At 42.6% G+C, this 19,005-nt stretch overlaps 4 protein-coding genes and 1 non-coding gene across 6 annotated transcripts in view; all 5 read left to right on the forward strand.

Annotated features, from left to right (window-relative positions):
* The first annotated feature begins 239 nt into the window (after positions 1 to 239).
* On the forward strand, positions 240 to 8,213 carry LOC124005443 (synaptosomal-associated protein 25-like). Its single transcript, XM_046314715.1, has 8 exons — positions 240 to 510; positions 3,230 to 3,409; positions 4,247 to 4,288; positions 4,534 to 4,582; positions 5,462 to 5,573; positions 5,878 to 6,015; positions 7,043 to 7,187; positions 7,283 to 8,213. Exons 2-8 carry the CDS (start codon positions 3,326 to 3,328, stop codon positions 7,346 to 7,348), a joined length of 636 nt encoding a protein of 211 aa, XP_046170671.1. The 5' UTR covers positions 240 to 510; positions 3,230 to 3,325; the 3' UTR covers positions 7,349 to 8,213.
* Positions 8,214 to 8,279: 66 nt separating this feature from the next.
* On the forward strand, positions 8,280 to 8,352 carry trnar-ucg. The gene has a single exon. It is a non-coding gene; the product is annotated as a tRNA-Arg (tRNA).
* Positions 8,353 to 8,392: 40 nt separating this feature from the next.
* On the forward strand, positions 8,393 to 12,351 carry LOC124005442. 2 transcript variants are annotated; one of them, XM_046314712.1, is made up of 5 exons: positions 8,396 to 8,862; positions 9,821 to 10,039; positions 10,179 to 10,643; positions 10,766 to 10,819; positions 10,909 to 12,351. In XM_046314712.1, exons 2-5 carry the CDS (start codon positions 9,901 to 9,903, stop codon positions 11,385 to 11,387), a joined length of 1,137 nt encoding a protein of 378 aa, XP_046170668.1. In that variant the 5' UTR covers positions 8,396 to 8,862; positions 9,821 to 9,900; the 3' UTR covers positions 11,388 to 12,351. The 2 variants fall into 2 exon arrangements, with proteins under 2 accessions (XP_046170670.1, XP_046170668.1); XM_046314714.1 differs by having other exon boundaries at positions 8,393 to 10,039.
* Positions 11,641 to 14,903, forward strand: LOC124004885 (ras-related protein Rab-1A-like). Its single transcript, XM_046313708.1, has 6 exons — positions 11,641 to 11,657; positions 13,091 to 13,163; positions 13,439 to 13,534; positions 13,658 to 13,753; positions 13,871 to 14,002; positions 14,189 to 14,903. Exons 1-6 carry the CDS (start codon positions 11,641 to 11,643, stop codon positions 14,411 to 14,413), a joined length of 639 nt encoding a protein of 212 aa, XP_046169664.1. The 3' UTR covers positions 14,414 to 14,903.
* Positions 14,904 to 15,654: 751 nt separating this feature from the next.
* The window catches only part of LOC124005636 (mitochondrial import inner membrane translocase subunit TIM50-like), a 32,187-nt gene continuing 28,836 nt past the window's right edge, over positions 15,655 to 19,005 (forward strand). The window contains exons 1-3 of the mRNA XM_046315074.1: positions 15,655 to 15,907; positions 17,171 to 17,330; positions 17,873 to 17,904. Of these exons, the coding sequence (XP_046171030.1) occupies positions 15,671 to 15,907; positions 17,171 to 17,330; positions 17,873 to 17,904 (429 nt within the window). The 5' untranslated portion in view covers positions 15,655 to 15,670. The remainder of the gene's footprint in view (positions 15,908 to 17,170; positions 17,331 to 17,872; positions 17,905 to 19,005) is intronic.

Here is a 19,005-nt window from a genome sequence, read left to right on the forward strand (position 1 = left end):
TTTGATTGACTTTTACAAACCAAGTCAATAATAAAGCTGATTGTTATTCAGTTGTTCAGCACCACTCTTGACTTCCTCCTCTGCCGACTAATAGCAAATCTTGGCTGCCTGTTAACTTTATTTACACACTGCATAGGAAAAAGGAGAAGGACACTGAAGAACAGCGGCTGATGATTTGCACAGGTACCAGGGCCGTTTCCAGAGCAACGAGAGAACGGCTGTTCAAAAGGGCGTGATCGAAGAAGGAGGACTTGGAGCAGAGCCAAGAGAATTAGAGAGTCCCTTGTCTGGGTGTAAAGTCGTAGACAGAGCCACCAATTGGGTGAGCGGATGGTAATCGGGGCGTGTCATCGGACTTACCTCCGGGCAGAGCCGACTTGGAAGGAAGGAACAAAAACCTCCGAGATGATGCTGAGGGACCTTGTATATCAATGAACAAACAGGTGACGGATGTTCCAGTTGATTGTTGGGCAAATTCGAGGGCAACACAACCTCTCATTTAAGTGAAAGGTAAGTTTAGAGGTGTGTTTAACTGTGTTTATCACTTTATAGATGTAGGCCTAAGTTTTGCGTGAATTTATATTATAATATAGGCTATGTGGAGGCTAAGCTTGATCCATCGCATTGACACTGTTTAGCTGTTTATTTATAGCCTAAAATAGTTACAACAAAGTATGGCAAACTCTATTGTTTGATAAGTTTGATAAAGGGAAAATCATATAGAAAATCAAAAATATCAGTATCTAGTATTGATGTAAACAAACATGCAGGTTACTTGATACTATGTAAACATTACAGTAATAGGTCTTGCACAAGACAATGTGCTGAATCCTCCCATGCCTTGTAGCTGCACACCGTCCTGTTATCAATGCTCTTCCTGAAAAAAACAGGTTTTGATAACATAATATTCTCTTATTAGTGTTTTAGTATAGGGGGTAGATTATTAGTCTAGTGGAGATGTACAATGAATGGTATTTACTCATCAGTGGTAATTATTGTGGCATAGCATTTTCAATGCGCCCTCCACTGGCAGTCCTCTTCAGTGGGTAACCATGATCCATGATGTCAGAAAACAGGTCATGCTGTGACCAATCATCTCTGCCCTTTTCAGGGGCCATGCAGGTTGACATTTACAGCAGGTTAACGTTGGATGACTATATCTCTCTGAGCGTGTCGGCAAACACACATGTTGGCAAACAAACACACACGTTGAGATCAGAATCAGACACGGTATGATACTTTCACAAGTGTGTCAGCTGTTGAATTTGAGGGAAATCAAATCTTCCGATACGTCCCTTCTGATAGGTTATGCGCTGGTTATGTAATGTTCATTGGCTATGCATCCATTGTTGTCACTCGGTTTATTGAGCATGGCTAGGGGTCTCCCTGGGTGTAGGTTACAGGAGGATGGTGGGTGGTATGACATCTCGCACTTCATCAAGCAACTGTGCACTCATGGAAGATAATAATACACGCTACACCACCAATGAATCAGCCTTTTAAAAGGCATCAAAAGTGTGCCCTCCAAATGGTACCAATTTTCCCCATGGCTAAGCTATGAATCAGCATGCTTGTCACATCTCAATCGTTCTGTTGTATTAATTCGTCAAGCGTGTTATGAGAACACGCTAACTTTACACACTGTGCTGTTGTCTGTGCCCAATAATGTTTGTACCATGTTTTTTTTTTTTTGCCGCTACCACGTTGTGCTGCTGCCATGTTGTGTTGCTACCATGTTGTGTTGCTACCATGTTGTGTTGCTGCCATGTTGTGTTGCTACCATGTTGTTGTCATGTGTTGCTGCCGTGCTATGTTGTTGTCTTAGGTCTCTCTATATATTTTTTATTTTTAACCCCAGCCCCCGTCCCGCAAGAGGCCTGTTGCCCTTTGATAAGCCATCATTGTAAATAAGAATTTGATCTTAACTGACTTGTCTAGTTAAATAAGGTTAAATAAATCAAATAAAAAAAGAACTACCTCTGCTTGTCATATAACTGTGCTGCTTGCGACTGTGACTTTTCTTTTACATTTGTTATTTTCTTCTAATAAAGGCATACAAAAACGGGCACATTACACCCAATACTTCCCAGCTTATTTAATAGAGCAAGTTCTGTGTCTGAAAGATAGGCAACCCCGTTATGTCTCCTTCATGAGTTGTGGAAATGGCTGCCATTTACCATCAACGATGTGATGCGTAGGTGGTGCAGTAGGAGTGCAACGGGATAGCCTTTGGTTAAGATGTACTGTATGTCTCACTCTCATCTGTCTATCTGGTACAGCAGATACCGTTCACATTGAATCATGGCAGGAGATGGGGAATCTGCGTCGAGATAAAAAGAGCTCTGCTTTTTCCTTTGGCAATGAAGTTCTCAAAGTCTCATTCCAGGCGTGACTCCCCAGAAAACCAGCTTTTCCTGTGGGTCTCCTTATACAACAACTTCTAACTGTCATCATATACACAGGACGTGTTGCAGTCTTTGCAGCCCTTCATTCCCAGACAAAACATACTGTTGTTAGTTCTGGTTGTCTCTTTTCTTTCCTTCTGTCTTTCTTCCTCCCCCACATCTCTCCCTCTTCTTCTCTCTCCATTTCTTTCTCTCCCTCTCCTCTTGCCTCTCAGCGTGTTGCCTGGGTGAGGCAGGTGGTGATTAATGGTAATTATAAGGATGCTGCTCCGTGGTGCACTGTCAACTCCCTCACAACAGAATGGAAGGAGTGTAGGTGGGATGCATGTAGGTGTGAGGGTCTGAGGAACAAGAGAGGTTTTGTGAAATGAGCAGTAATTGTGTTCAGCAATGAATGGAATATGATCTGAAAGGATAGGCAATAGAGGCACAGGGTCGAGTGGGGATGGGAGGGGTGAGGAGAAAACAAGCAGGGTAGAAAATTCAGTAATCAAACTGACATGCCAGGTGAAAATGTTCAGTTTTTCAGAACTATATGGCTCCAATTGCGCCCGACAGAAAGACTGTGTAGCCACAGGGTTGAACCAACAGACCATGTTGAAATCATGATTGATCCCATGTGTCCTTAATAGTACTGTTCCATGTCCCCGAGCTCACTCAAAGAGCAATGGGTAATTAGAGGGCAAATTTCATTCAGTTAACGGCATTCCCTTCCTGAGTCAATGTTAAACCACATTACTGGGTGTAAGTTTCTGGATAATACTGCCTAGATTTTCTATTTACTGCACTCTGTCCTGTTGCACTATTTTCATTGTCTTAACCAGGACTGTTGTCAAAGCCACCTGATGCACTAGCCTTGCCTCTTGGGAAAGAGGCTACTGAGCAAACCAGACTGTTCTGTCCTCCCGCGGCTGCTGTAGATGTCAGGCAAGATGGCTGCTGACTCACCCGTGAGGACAGAGCATGAGGAGCTGCAGAGGAGGGCCAACCAGGTGACAGATGAGGTACTGTCACATATCGTCTAAAGAGCACAAAGTCATTTAACTTTGAAATATCAACAACAGAAGGTTCAGTTGAACTTTTAAGATCAATACACAATGTCCCCATAGCCGTTGGCTGTTGACCATTGGCCCCCACAATAAAGGGTAAATCATGCCAGGAGCTATAGAAAAGGTTACCTGCCATACCCGGGCATTGTTTTCAGAGTTGGAACATTCAGAGATTACACAGTGACATCACCCTAAACCTCTCTCCCAGAGGGTTTCCCCTTGGGTAAAGGTTACATGCTTGCACGTCACAGCCATTTCCCAGTCCCATTACCTCAGCATCAGGAAATACCATAGAGAAAGTCCCCAGCTATCTGTACAAACACATTCTTGGCACACAGCCCACTGAAATGAGTCTGTTTGTTTATAGCCTAAGCCTTGTTGTGTGGAAATATAACAGAACATTGGATCAGTACAGGATGTTGCAATCTCCATTGCAGTTCTATAAAAAACAGGGGAAGGGGCAGAATTCAATGAGATGATGTCACCGTGTGTCTTCTAAGATGGATTACCACTGGAAATAGTTTCACAGAGAGAATAGTGTTGTAATTTGTTTACTGTTCCATATTTGGGCAATACAAATACTGTTGTACCTATAAAGACAGAGCCCTAAGACAGTGCAACATGTATAGTATTAAACATGACTCACACGGAGTGATCTTGACTAGTGCCTTTCATCTGTGGAAGTGGACAGGTTTTCAGCCTCACCCTCAGGATTTGAAATGTTTTCCGTCCTGTATCTAAGGTAACTCAATCCTCTAATGGTGTCCTGTCTCTCTGTCCCTTCTCATCCAGTCCCTGGAGAGTACCCGTCGTATGATGCAGCTAGTAGAGGAGGTATGGGAGTCTCAGCACCTGCCACTCACTCTGCCTCTGTTGACCAAATCCCTAATAAATGACACGGCGTCGTCATTATAATCACATTATCGCTGGTTGATTTTTGTTGTTGTTGTTGTTGGGGGGGGCTGCCTATTGATAATGAACTACATTTTAACCGAAGCGTCTTCATTTGATTCAGTTGAAATGCAAAATCATGAAAAGCAACATTATGGTGAATCTAATGCCATTTCTGGTCTCAACAGAGCAAAGATTCAGGAATCCGGGCCCTGGTCATGCTGGACGAACAAGGAGGTAATGGAATGGACGTTATATAATCGTTTTCTCTCATTGGAAGATGTGGACATAACATCAAGGTCAATCGTACAACAGCAACCTTAGATGGTCCTTGTTCTTGTATATATATCCATAAGTGAGTGCTCATGTTTTTGTCAGTATACTAGATGTGTGTAAGCTATGTGTGTGTTTGCTTTTGTGTGTATGTACTGTATGTGTGTGTTCCCTTCTGTGTCTCTCCTATCCACCCTGCTCATGCTCCCCACCTTCCCCATATGGGCAGAGCAACTGGACCGCATCGATGAGGGAATGGATCAAATCAACAATGATATGAAAGAGGCTGAGAAAAACCTAACAGACATGGCCAAATGTTGTGTCCTGTGCATCTGGTCCTGCATCAAGTAGGTCTGGCCTGCTCTGAGGACATCTGTCATCTGTGTGTAACCTGAGTGCTCGCCAGGCCAACCCGGCAACTAGAACGTCTGTCTGTCTGTCCATCCATCTATCCGGCCTCTGCTCCAGGCCATGATTTATTTTGTTTTGTGTTTTGCTCCATTGTGAGATTGGGTGACTAGAAGTCTGCACCAAAGTTAACCACAGGAAAATGATGGTCATGTCCCAAAATATGTGTGTTTTACAAACGGTACATCTTCTACCCACACAATACCAGGCATTTTATGGACTTGTGCGGACCATTATTAAATCATTTGTGTCCTGTTCTCAGTTTTGGGGTTTGCACCATATTTGCTCAATTGCATTATATTTGACCGGCGGCTTTTGTCAGTTGGGTGCTTTGGTGATAGAACAGTTTTGTGTTATATTACGTTCTCCCTCATTCTCCCGACTTTCCTCCACCTCTCCCATTCCTACCCTTCCCTCACGTTTTGCGTTGTCCAGAGCAACTGGAGCGGATTGAGGAGGGCCTGGACCAGATCAACTCGGATATGAAGGAGGCTGAGAAGAACCTCACAGACCTGGGCCAATGCTGCGGTCTGTGCTCCTGTGATAAGTAGGTGTTGGCAGGTGGGAGGGATCATGAGTGTCAGGAGCAGATTGGGAATCCATGGTTCCTTCCTCAAGTATTAATGCGCATGTTAGTGTGCCAGTCTTTACACTTTGTTTGCCAGTTGCCACGCATCAGACTCCTACTTGCTTTCCTTCCTCAACATGCCAGGGCTTAGGTCAGGAGTTTGTTTATTTCATGCAGGTGATCCGTTGTTGTACTCTGAGTTAACACAATGTACTGTGATATGAAGCTCTGTGTGTATGGCTGTGTGATGTGCTCTATCTTGTCTGGCTCTGCCTCTGCATAGGCTGAAGGACTTTGAGGAGAGTGGGGCCTATAAGAAGGTGTGGGGGAACAACCAGGATGGGGTGGTGTCCGGTCAGCCGTCCTCACGCGTGGTGGATGAGAGAGAGCAGATGATCATGAGCGGAGGCTACATACGCAAGTAATAATGGTCAATGGCATGACGAACCCAATAGCAAGGCAACAAATCCCAACCAATGGAATATACTCAAAGACGTGCCCTCACATTTCCTAAGAGAACGACGGCTTATTGTTGTTGTGCACACACAGTAGGCATATATCACACCATTATGGATATGGGCTAATAATTCCTGGGTTTCTTTGCATAGAAAAGTCTTGGGTGGGCCGCCTAAGCCTTTTTTGGGACGCTAATTCCAAACCGTGTTTAAAAAAGTAATCTAGACAAAAACAATGAATTCAGGAGTATTGATTTTTTTTTTGTAATGTTTGAGCATAAGAACACAAACATGTGCTTCAAATCTGCTAACTTTCTCTCAAGTCCATGGAAAAATGTGTAGAATCGCTGGAGAGTGGCTTTAAAACACCAAAATCCTTTCCGCCACAAAGATAGCCTAACAACAATTCTTGCTCAGGGCCTTGACCGATCGGCTGACCGCACCCATTGCCATGCCCCACCATACCCACCACCAAAGCCCATTTTTGATGCAGAAAAAACCCTGAACTGTCTGCCTGCAGTCTGCACATATTTATTTGGTTTACAAATATTTTATGATGAATCTGGCCATTGCATTGATTTGAGATAATCCAGCTATGCCCAAAACAAGTTTGAATCTCTAAAACTACTACTTGCTCATTTTACTGTATAGCTTCAATGTGGCAGCCAGGAGATATTTACTCTTGTCTAGAACCAATCACTGGTCATGTTTTGGAGGAGCACCTGGCCAAACAGAGGACATTTATAAAAACCTAGCACCTCCCTGAATGCAGGGAGAATAATCCTTGCAAAAACAACAATGTGCCGTAAACTTTTGTACAAACTGATGACTGCAAATTATACATTCTGTTAATGTGTTTTCTATCTCTGTCTGTCTGTCTGTCTGTCTGTCTGTCTGTCTGTCTGTCTGTCTGTCTGTCTGTCTGTCTGTCTGTCTGTCTGTCTGTCTGTCTGTCTGTCTGTCTGTCTGTCTGTCTGTCTGTCTGTCTGTCAGGGTGACAAATGATGCATGTGAGGATGAGATGGAGGAGAATCTGGGACATGTAGGCAGCATCATAGGCAACCTGAAGAGCATGGCACTGGACATGGGCAATGAGATCGACACGCAGAATGTCCAGATTAACCGCATTCAGGGCAAGGTCAGTCCTATAGTACCTGCCATACAGACATTTATTCAATAACAATAGATGACCAATTCTGTATTGAACATTAATCTAATGTGTTGGTTTTACAGGCCATCCACAATGTATACCGCATCGATGCTGCCAATCAGAAGGCTAACAATCTAATGAAAAGATAAAGAGGAAGATTGTCCTTCTCTGCTGTGTGATCTTATCTACTCCCTGTCTGTCTTTCTGTGCCAATATGCGTCCAGTGATCATCCACCCACATAGAAAACCTGCCAAATGATTGTGTATGCTGTATCATAAATCCTGAGCAACAGGGTACACATCATTATTCATACCTGGCTCTAGATTGACCCTCTGCCACATGACGAAGAGTACAAGGAGTGGAATGCTACCGAGACTTGTACCCAGATGGCATCAGTGTGGTCTCCAGGCTATCTGTTGGCTAGATTGTTTTCTGAAAACGAGAAGCACACCCTCTCCGCTCTTTCACCATCCTCAGCTATCCTTCCTCCTTCGATGCAGAATGGAGCACCAGTGGAATTGGGTTGCTATGCTTGTTGTCACCAGGAAGACTAAAGTAAATAGGAAAGGAATCAGCATTCGGTGTCTGCTTTGCTTTTAACACGTGAATGAGGTTTGCCTGTCAATGATGACTATAGTTTTTAAAATGCACTTTATAGCTCAGTTTTCGGTTTTATTTATTTAACTCAACAGTTGCATGACGGTAAACATATTCTCCCATGTAGGCTGTGTTGAGATTGTGAACTGGACTTAACATCTACATGTGTCTAGCAATTGATATGTTTTAGTTTTGATTAGACTATATTAGCGCTTCAATATAGCGGATGTCAAACTTGGTTTCCTTCACACAATTTCCTAATTGTCATAACATCAAGTAGACTCACACCCCCCTCCCCCTATTGCATCCCTCTGATGTTGTGGTGTTCAACTATATAATTTTGTATACAAGATAAATATGGATTTATATTGTAATTCTGTACATAAAATATTAAAATGCATAATTATTTATGTTAACACAGGTATGTTTTTGTTACATAGCTAGCTACGGTTAATTTGAGAGTAAAGAAACTATATTACATAGACCGCGTGGCCTAATGGATAAGGCGTCTGACTTCGAATCAGAAGATTGAGGGTTCGAGTCCCTTCGTGGTCGTTTAATTTCTTAAGTCTTACTTATTGAAACAGGTTCCCAATGTGATTACATAGGTAACGTGTCGTGTTTCTTATAGCCCAGGAAAGGAAGTATCTCTGACATATAACGCATACTTTGTTTTAGATTGACTAGTATACGATTTCCGCTCCTGTACGCTATTTTCTTATAATTAAGTAGCCTAGTATTGAAAGCCTTCGTGTGTTTTAGTAGCAACATGACTTGGTTGAGAAATGTCACCACGGGTTGTGTACTCGTTCAACCCATGAATGTGCGTTATTCCGTAACAACTGTAGCAGTGATTGATGCACGTTGAACTGTAATGTGGCCATTCCTGGCGTCATACCAAATTCCTATTCTGGTAAGAGTTCGTACATGTTGCGCTCGTGGCCGCCGTGGGTCATGGAAAAAGCGCGATCAGAGTCTGCGCAACTCAGCATTCTTCTCGTCGTCTGTGCGAAGTTTATGAAGCTACACTGCAAGAGGAGGAAAAAAAACCATTCGTCAATATTGGTAATTCCGGCTATATCCAATGAAACAACTTCACACTTGTTATTGTTAATTACTAAGCTAATTGAAGTTATACATATATATAAACAATCTGCAAACAAACGCGGGCGACCTAGCTAGCCAGCCAACGTTAGCTAGCTAGCGACCGACATTAGCCAACGTTCCTTCAAAATGTTAGCTACTATAGTTAGGCAGAATGCATAAAACGCTCGCAATTGTCTTATCAGTTTATCTATAACACATTGGTAAAGATCTGCGTTCGTTTTCTAATTTGTATTTTGTCCCCTTCGTTGCATGGCATGATGCACGTTTAACGTGGTTGGAAACACTGGCCTTGGACGTTGTTCCGCAAAACATCAAAGCAAAATAGCTAACGTTACTGTAGCTGGTTAGAAGGGGGCTCAACAAAGAACCAGGAAGCATAATGCTCATTGGCCTAGCAAGAGAAGTGTGAGATTGAAGCTACTAATTATACAAATGGTTAATTTAAAGACAAATAGACACATTCATTTCCCATGCAGAGTTGTATTTTTATTTATTTTTACAATGAACTGTTGTCAGGTATTCTCGTCAATAGTAAATCATGGTGTCCTCACTACTGAAATGTATGCCTAGGATAATTTTTAAAAATAAAGTGATTGATTCATTGCAGAAGTATTGTTTTAGGCACGGATCCCTGGAATACCCGTTGATTACGGCATATTCTTTTCCCAAATAATAAAACCTCCCCCAAACCATTCTATATATGCCATTTAGCAGATGCTTTTATCCTTAGCAACTTACAGTCATGCATGCATACATTTTTACACAGGCATGGTCCTGGGAATCAAACTCACAACCCTGGTGTTGCAAGCACCATGCTCTACCAACTGAGCTACATGGTCTTTTATAACCATAATGTCTTTACACAGCGATTCCTATCAGTGGAGTGCAGTGTGGTTTACATTTTGTTCTCCTGCAGGCTTGGCAGTGCCAGGGGTGGTGCCCTCACAGGTATAGGTGGCTATCTCTTGTGTGTGTAAACAGGCCTAGGGGTGCAACATGAATTTCAAATTCACCTATAGCGAAATAGAGGAACTTGGGGGCAACTTGCCCATGAAGAAAAGGAAGTCGCGCTTCACCTTCGATGAAGTCCATCTGCTGCTGTCTGAGGTCAAAAGAAACAGGCACATCCTCGTAAGTAAGTACCTCCACTCAGTGTACTGTGTGCATGAAGCACTTAATAGACATATGTTCACTTTGCATTTGTTTGTCTCTTTTATTCTCTGCTAGCCTTTTATTCCTTGGTGTGCTATTATCTGCATTTTTCACCGCCACAGGCAAGTTCAACCAAGGCGCCTCGTCAGACCTGAGGAAGCGAACATGGGCGGACATCGCGATTTGCATCAACAAAATCAGCGAGTGCCAACGGGAGGTCATGGAGATCGTCAAGAAGTGGGCAGACCTAAAGTGTGACGCCAAGCGCAGGATGGTGGCCATGCGAGGGCCTAACGGTGTCCGTATCTCCCAGAACCTGTCGCCGGTGGAGAAAATGGTGCACGAAATACTAGCCATGTCCCCTCCGAACAAGGCCACCATGGGCAGTATGAATCATGAACCTGAGGAGAATGACTTTGGTGACATGTCAGAGATGTCGACTCGCTCCTCTGGCACCTCTAATGGTATGGCTGGCCTTCATCATATGGGTATGCCTGGCACCAGCCCCCACGCCATAGGCTCGTCTATGTCACCTTTCTCAACTCGAGATAAAGATATTGGCATGTTTTCTCGGATGCCATTTGCCCGTAAGTCTTTCCTATATTCAGAACAACATTTGTCCTCTTCTCTTCGCACTCAACACAATATGTTGTATTGATTTTTATTTTCTCCCTTGTCATATTTTTTATTTATTTTTTTGTCCTTTTAGGGGATCCTTCTCAGTCGTCTCATGATCTTTCATTCATGACACCAGTCGATGAAGGTAACTCTTTTCTCTCTCGCTTTATTGTTGGTAAATGTGTTTGCACCCATGTTTCTGTGTGTATCACATTGTTTGTGTATTACCCGTAGACAACAGTCTGGGATTTGAGGACCTAGAAGAGGAGCAACGGCACATGGGCTCCTTCCACCCTCCTGCTGAGCCTCGTCGCACCTACTCCAGATTCGTCGCCGCTTCCACCGCTGTGTCTTCCTCCATGGCTACTTCCTCGTCCTCCCTCCCAGCTCCCTCCTCTTCCTTTCTCCCTGCTCCTCCCTCCTCTTCTACCTCTCCAGGGTCAGTCATGGGACAGGGGGCAATCCGGAAGCAGCTAGCCCACAGTGCCTCCCTCAGTCTCAAGGAGCAGCAGGCCACTACTGCCCTGCTAGGGGCCGTGTCAGGGTCTCTGGGGGCCCTGGCCCAGTCCGTGCAGCAGCTGGTGGAGTCGCAGCAGGAGTTTGTACGCGACTCCCTGGAGATTCAGCGAGAGACTGTGAGCGTCCTGCGAGACTTCTCCACCAATGCCCTGGCTCTCCTGCGGGACAAGGTCAACGGCCACCCGCCTTCTTAACTCCCAGTTCACCTACAGAACCCAACACAACATACACACGGACCCTACCTGTGAAGTGCTTGCCTGTGGACTGAGATCATGTCATTAATACTGTTTGCAGATTCACATTGAGAATGAGTATGCTGCCACTAGTATAGAGTACTGAATAGCAGGAAGCCAAAATAAAATGATGAATATCTTTATATACTGGAGATGAGCTTTCTAACTAGTGATTGTTTTGTGAAACCTTTGATGATAAAGAGATCCACGTGTCATGGTTCCAGAACTATGGTAAATCACTTTTTTTTTTACTGAATGGAACAAGAGTTGACATTGCAAGGATGTCTGTCAAAGAAAAACTTGTGCAATACTCTAAAAATGATTTTTGAGGGTAAGCGAACTGTTTATCTGAGCCTGTTTTGTTTTACATGGTCTCATTTGTAGGTTTCCTCTAACAAGTATGCAAAGACTGGTGATTCCAAACACTTCAAGCATAACCAGCCACATTTCTAGATTAATTTGAGTCAAATCGATTAGATTACACACACACACACAAAAGAGTGGCACATACATGTGGAAAGTATGAATGAGGTTTCGTCTGCCAACCTCTCATTACTATCCAAAGGTTAGGTGGTTTGGTTTTTAAACTGGCAATAAATCCCACTACAACTACGAGACGACTAAATAGAAACTGGGCATATTTGTAGCATTTGCACTTCAATTTAATGTATTTTCATTTTGTATTGAGTTTAAATTATATTGAGTGTCCAACTTTTTTGGAAAGTTTTGAGAATGTTTTAGATATATTTTGTCAATGCTGAAGAAATGTTTTTATGAAAAGTAACCTTTTCACTGAACTTCAATTAACTTTTGTTTTTCCAGACTGAATGATTTTTAAAACATTCTCTAGACTACTGTACTGTAACATGTAATATGTGACTCCTTCAACCAAATCTTAAGAATAAAACAACCTGTTTTGAAATGATTTGTTCCTGGAGGCAGTGAATGAATGTATGGGTTCTGTGATCAGTCAGTTCCCAAGCTAAACCAGGCAACCGCTTTAAGACTCAGGTAATGACGGCATTGAAACATGATCTTAGGTTTTAATAAATTATAGGACTCCCGGCTCATCATACAAGGTGCTGTCTGAAGAACATCAACACAAAGCATCTGTGAAAGGCCCAAGATAACAGGCATTCTGTTCACAGTTGTTTTTCTTTTCTTTTACATTCTGCCCTCTAGATCAAGCTATCTGGTCATGAATCCTGAATAGTAAGTAGTGATGAGTTGTGAGTGACAATGGTGTTGTAGTATTATTTGTACAGTTGTCAAAGCATGATGTGCCATGTTTAAGTAGGCTATTGTCTTGGATAACATTGTAGCTACATTTAAAGGCCCTTTTAGGTTTGTGGGACAATAAAAGGCTCTCTGAATTTGGGACACATTTTCCCACTTAGAGCATTGGATGTGGTGCAATGGGAGTCAACCCAAACAAATGTTTTATTTTGTTGCTTTGGAAAAGCACAAAGAAACTCTTCGGCCCTCGATAATTTGACCGAACCAACCAATACTAAAGAGATGGGAGGCCGACAGCTGTGTGTGTGTGTTTCTGCAGAGCTTGTATGCAATAACAATAGTGCATCTTCCATTTATCAATGGTGTGTTTCTTTATCCTACTTGATGATATATAATCAACCTGAATAATAATGTAATGTATTCCTCAGCGACTACCTGTTCAAACTGCTTCTTATTGGAGACTCTGGTGTCGGCAAGTCTTGCCTGCTCTTGCGGTTTGCGGTAGGCAAAGCTTTTCGCTACACCCGCAATAACATCTGCCAAAGTGTATGTGACCACTAAAAATTGTATTTGATTGTGTTAAAACAGAATACACACAATCCTTTGTTGTCCCATATGGCAAGGAGTCTAGAGTAAACAGAAAGCGAAGGCCATTTCTTTGTGGAAAGGACACTGCAAAATGTCATCCAACCCACTAATTAACCACTGTTTGAAGGTTTGTTCAGCCATTCTCCCATTGTCAATAATAACACTGCTCAGTTGTCTCTACACCTCAGGATGACACCTACACAGAGAGCTACATCAGCACAATTGGGGTCGACTTTAAGATCAGAACCATTGAAATGGATGGGAAGACTGTCAAACTACAAATTGTAAGTACATGTTTATACGACAAACTCTGCATAGCTCTGTAAAATGTATAGTTGTACATTTTGGTAATGGGGATGTGGTAAGGCTTGTTTGTAATTTCTATCTGTTTGATCTATCTCTCCTAGTGGGACACAGCCGGACAAGAGAGGTTCCGGACCATCACATCCAGCTACTACAGAGGAGCACATGGGATCATCATTGTGTATGATGTCACTGATCAGGTAATACAGTGTATTTGAACTCCTCCTGTCTATGGGCTGGATTGACTGTCTATTGCATCAAAATGTACTGGAGTTAGAGATAAAACTATATGTACGAGATTTAAACTATTTTGCCAGGAGTCCTTTAACAACGTGAAGCAGTGGTTGGAGGAGATTGACCGCTATGCGTGTGAAAATGTCTCCAAATTGCTTGTGGGAAACAAGTGTGACTTGGTCTCTAAAAAGGTAGTGGACTCTGCCACTGGTCAAGTAAGTGTCTGTTCTCACTCATAAAATACTTGTGCCACCAATGCACAATCGATTCTTCATCAACTACAAATCATTGTTAATCATAGATAGACATGCTAATCACACGTTATTGTGCTTTTGTTCTGGTGTGTCATGATAAATGTCATACAATTCTGCTCTCTTTTTTTCTTGGTACAATTGCTTCAGAAATTTGCTTCATCCCTGAAGATTCCATTCCTGGAGACCAGTGCGAAGAATGCTGATAATGTCGAGAAATCATTTTTAACCATGGCCTCTGAAATACAGAAGCGTGTTGGAAGTGATGGTGTTCAAAGTGAGGCTGCTAAAGTGGGCAACAAGATAACCAGTGCACCCCTTTGGCCTGGGGGGAAAGAGGAGGCTGCCGCAGAGGAGGGGAATTCTTGTTGCTAGTGCCATACACAAATTACAGCATATGAGAATCAATGAGTTTGGCCACTATATGCATTTCCTTTTTTTGTTCAGAGATGGTAATTGATCCTTGTGAGAACAGCTATGCAATAGTTATGCTTTAGCCCGTTCCAACAGTGCAGAGAATGTGACCCGCTGAAAGGCACCCTTTGAATTAGTCTGGGTACTAGTCCATGTAACATTCCACTCCTTGTTATATTCCAAAGAGTGTTTGGCAAGGAGTGGAATGTAATATCTGAACAGAGACAGCAACCATGCTATCTTTGAATGGCCTGGGTATCGGACATTTGACAAAAAACAACAGTTGATTTACCCATGTGGGGATCCAGGATAGGTGAATGTTGTTTTTGATGCTTTGAACTTGTAAAGTGAATGTAGGGTGTCATTTTATCTGTAACATTTGTGAAGAACTGATTTTTGGGTTACCATCGGTGGTCAACAAGTAATTATTTCTTATGTTAAACACTTTTTGATTAACATTTGTTGTTTAATGATGACAATAAATGATATATTTGTGTCTTAATTTGTTTTCCTGATTGTTTTTATGCATAATGGATGCACTGTTGTTGCATGACATTTGAAACTTGTTTATGTATATGAACAATTTGATCAACTGAACACTTAAAATAATATGATGAGTAAATGTGTAATGTCCGCAAATAGAGTGGTGCACAGGTACAACTGTGGCAAGTCACTGGTACCGTCGGTCCAACCGTAGAAATAGAATCGTTTTAGTCTAGCGGGTGCAACTCCCAAAATCTGAAGCAGATGTTGTGTGTTATGGCTGCCCTCTAGTAGTCATTAATATTAGATATAGAAAAGCAAAATAACCAACATGAAAGGATGAAATTATGATAATCATTGTTGCTATGCTAAAGGTTTAACATTTGAAAGACAAATCAGTGCAAACTAAGTTTGCCATGTCTTATAAAATACAATTTATTAATTTAATTATTTTAATACAATTTAGACTGGTCGAAGTTGTGTGTATAAGGCTACAGTAAAAACCTACAGGGCAGGTGATATATTTTTAACATACTTTGGGCATTGCCATCAGTAATGATGGACATTTTGCGGTGCATTCGAAGGTCAATGAAATCTTAGTTTCGATTGGAGAAAAAGCTGCACGTACCGCCCTATTTTGTTCCACATGACCGTTAACGATTTTTATTGCACCTTATGGATGTTGCTCAGAGTAACATAAGCCAATCAGGCGCCTTTGTCCTTTTCACTCGCGCTATGTTCACCGGCTCTTTCCCATTCAAGATGTCGGCGACGTCGATGTTCCCCATGTGTGTCCGGGCGAGTAGGGGCCTCCTCACGCTCAGGAACTGGAGCAGACGTGGTTCGACCCCTGCAGTGGTGGACTTGATTCGGGCACTTTCTACGGAGAAGACAACAGGAGAGGGCAGTGCTACAGGTGGACTCGCTCAATCAATCTTGCAAGAGAGGCTTAAGCAGCAACAGAATAGTCAGGTGAGTCAAGCGGGCTAGGTAACGTTAACTAGCCAACTGACATTCCCCCCTTGGCTGATTGGGTAACGTTAACTAGACAGCCATAATCATGCAAGGCTACAGGAAAACAAAAGAGACATTCAATGAATCAGCTAGTTTGGTTTTCATGTTGTCATTTCCAGTTTGTTGAACCTCCGGGTCTCTCACGAGACTCCATTTACACCCTATTATTTGGCTGAATGAATGAACTCGTCCGATTAGCACGTTGAGCTAGGCTAGTCTGTCATCCAGGCCAGTGCAGTCCGGGATCATTGACCATACCCTTAGCTAAACCATTTGAATTTCACCTTCAATTGGCTAGTGACGTCCGGAGGATCCTGGATAGCACGGTCCCTGTCAGTCAGCTAGCTAGCCAACTAGCAGTGTCTTTGCTTACTCGCCGTAATAATTAGCTAACTGCATATCTTTTATCAATTGCCAGTGAGTTAGTGTTACCTAACTCGTTAGCTTACTTTCACAGGTCACACACCGAGGCATATTTCAGTAGATGTACTAGCCAGCCAGCTACCAAGGAGTTAGATGATTCATCCCCTAGCCAAGTAGATAACTAGTTTACCTAGATATCCAGCTAGCTAGCACTTATACTCCCATGTTCAGCCACCGTTTACTATTTATTTATTTATTACACATCAAGGCTAACATTACATTATATATATGGTAACATTATCTGTCAAGGTTTTTCTAGATTTTTGAAGGTCAGGTAGACCCTCAACACCCTCAATGCATTTCCTGCAGACACACTGATTAATCTTATTGTCACAGTTTAATAACAGTGCAGGCTATTTTACTTTAAATTGAATCTCAATCTTTTGAATCTATGACCACGGTCTTAGATTTAAGGAATACCTAGGATAGGTTAAGTAATCCTTCTCACCCCACCCCCCCTAAGTTTTAGATGCACTATTGTTAAGTGACTGTCCCACTGGATGTCATAAGGTGATTGCACCAATTTGTAAGTCGCTCTGGATAAGAGCGTCTGCTAAATGACTTAAATGTAAATGTAAATGTCTTACATCACTGAGTTTGTTTTTATTGATTTGTGTGTGTGTGTGTGTGTGTACGCACGCGCACGCGCACACGCACAATCTCATTTCCCTTTAAATGATCTAAATTCCTTATTTTCCAATCTGTTCTGTATTATAGCTATATATCCCCAAAATAATGTCTAGCTGACTTGTGGTGAGGAAGTAAAAAGGAATCTGACCTGGCTATTTTCTCTGACAGGGCCAGCCCCCTCCAGAAGGAGATGGGGACTCGGAGCAGAAGCAGGACCAGGGAGAGGACAAGAAACAGAAGGAGAACACGGCCTATGCCAAGAAGATGGTGATGCGGTTAGCAGGCCTGATGGGGATAGGGGGTGCGGTCGGCATGGTGTACGTATTCGGTGAGTCCGCCTGGTCCCTCCAATCTGTCAGCGCAGCAGCGTGTCAAGGACTGACACTGAACCAGCAGCACTAGTGAAGGTCATACTGAAGATAGTAGAGTGATTTGGGGCACCCTCTCCTTGCTTGGTGGAAAATGTCCTTTTAGGAGGGCATTCTTGGTAACTTGTTTTGAGCTTCAGGTGAATGGGCAGATTTGTATATTTACTTGCCTTTCATCTCAATGGTGTGGAATTTTGATTGGCTGTTTATTTGCACTCGCGTCTTTCTCAAATGTGTTTTCTCAAAATGTCATTGCGGTCAGCCTAGATGGATGGTTGAATTGTAGAAGACATGACCGTACTTGTCAAAAGCAATGATTGAATGTTTCATGAGAATGTCTCTTTTCTGAAACACTTGACACTGCAGTGCCATGCTTTTCAGAAGTAATTTGAATTGTGAATACATGGCATCTGATGCATGTAATGCAATAAATGTGCATGTTTTTTCAAAGCAAATAGATGTGTAATATTATCATAAGTAATGTTTTTCTCCCTGTCTACAGGTAGCAATTCAGTGGATGAACAAGGAAACACGGTATGTTTTCATTAAAACATGTTTATTGCTTTGTAGGACCAATTATTGAAAGTAGAGGTGAAAGATTGCCAGATGAAGTTCTGTACAACTTCTAAGCAGACTGGCTTGTGCCAGTGGGTTTTAAAATGTGCAAAATGAAAGGTGGTTACTTCAAGTGACACTCATCACACTTCTCAGAGTAGATCCCATGTAGCTCTTTAATTGGTTCAAGCTAGTGCTTGCGGTGTGAATTGTTTCCCACAAGGCACATCGGGGACGGGAGGTGTGAGTCTGGCAAGGTGGCTACTTAAAAGAGCACACTTCTTTAAACTTTCAGGTGTGGTCCTGTTGTCCACTTCAAAGGGCACACTTGTCAGCCTACTGTAAAGGGTCTGCTAACTACCAGGTGTTTAAGGTATGGGGTTGGGAAGGTGGGCATTTTGAAAAAGCACACTTCTCTCACTTCAAAGGGCACACTTGTCAGGCTGCTGTGAGTGGAGTGTGCCAGGCCTCTTGGTGCAGGATTCTACACTTGTCCCCCTCAGACTGGAGGAGCTGTGTTAATTTGAGGTGTTTGGGTGTCCCCGTGAGAGGAGCTGAATCCTGTTCTCATCTCTATGGCTTCCCCTCGGGAACCCGAGGAGCCTAGTGTCTGGAACACTTGTCCAATGTTAGAGTGCAAAGGTAGATTAATGCAGCTACATTTCAAGGCCAATTTTGTACATCAGCATATTTTTTTGTCTTTGAATTAATGCAGTTGCCTCAAGGTTCTAAGGTCAGCAGATGTTAATGCGAGTGTAGCGAAATGCTTGTGCTTCTAGTTCCGACAATGCAGTAATAACCAACGAGTAATCTAACCTAACAATTCCACAACCACTACCTTATACACACAAGTGTATAGTAAAAGCATGACTAGACTAGTCATCTTCACTGAGTTTCTGGGGGGATAAAATAAGGAGGCACAAATTTTGGCACTGCGTGACATCAGTTTCTCTAAAACCTTATCGTAGGTCAAGTAGCATTTCGATTGGGTTATGTTTGGTTCCCTTGTTCCCCTGTTCAAATTACATTAAACTATTATCTTGGAATATGAGAACAATTTTGTCGTTTCAGGGCAGTGGT

Source organism: Oncorhynchus gorbuscha, linkage group LG19 (assembly GCF_021184085.1).
Source record: "Oncorhynchus gorbuscha isolate QuinsamMale2020 ecotype Even-year linkage group LG19, OgorEven_v1.0, whole genome shotgun sequence".
NCBI lineage: Eukaryota > Metazoa > Chordata > Actinopteri > Salmoniformes > Salmonidae > Oncorhynchus > Oncorhynchus gorbuscha.

Excerpts from the sequence above, each read along its gene's own strand:
- LOC124005443 (XM_046314715.1), top strand. The coding sequence starts at position 3,326 with ATGTCAGGCAAGATGGCTGCTGACTCACCCGTGAGGACAGAGCATGAG. Across the intron at positions 4,289-4,533 it reads TGATGCAGCTAGTAGAGGAG|AGCAAAGATTCAGGAATCCG; the intron begins GTATGGGAGTCT and ends TGGTCTCAACAG. Across the intron at positions 5,574-5,877 it reads GGTCTGTGCTCCTGTGATAA|GCTGAAGGACTTTGAGGAGA; the intron begins GTAGGTGTTGGC and ends GCCTCTGCATAG.
- LOC124005442 (XM_046314714.1), top strand. The coding sequence starts at position 9,901 with ATGAATTTCAAATTCACCTATAGCGAAATAGAGGAACTTGGGGGCAAC. Across the intron at positions 10,040-10,178 it reads AAACAGGCACATCCTCGTAA|GCAAGTTCAACCAAGGCGCC; the intron begins GTAAGTACCTCC and ends TCACCGCCACAG. Across the intron at positions 10,644-10,765 it reads TTCTCGGATGCCATTTGCCC|GGGATCCTTCTCAGTCGTCT; the intron begins GTAAGTCTTTCC and ends TTGTCCTTTTAG.
- LOC124004885 (XM_046313708.1), top strand. Across the intron at positions 13,535-13,657 it reads AGACTGTCAAACTACAAATT|TGGGACACAGCCGGACAAGA; the intron begins GTAAGTACATGT and ends TATCTCTCCTAG. Across the intron at positions 14,003-14,188 it reads TGGACTCTGCCACTGGTCAA|AAATTTGCTTCATCCCTGAA; the intron begins GTAAGTGTCTGT and ends CAATTGCTTCAG.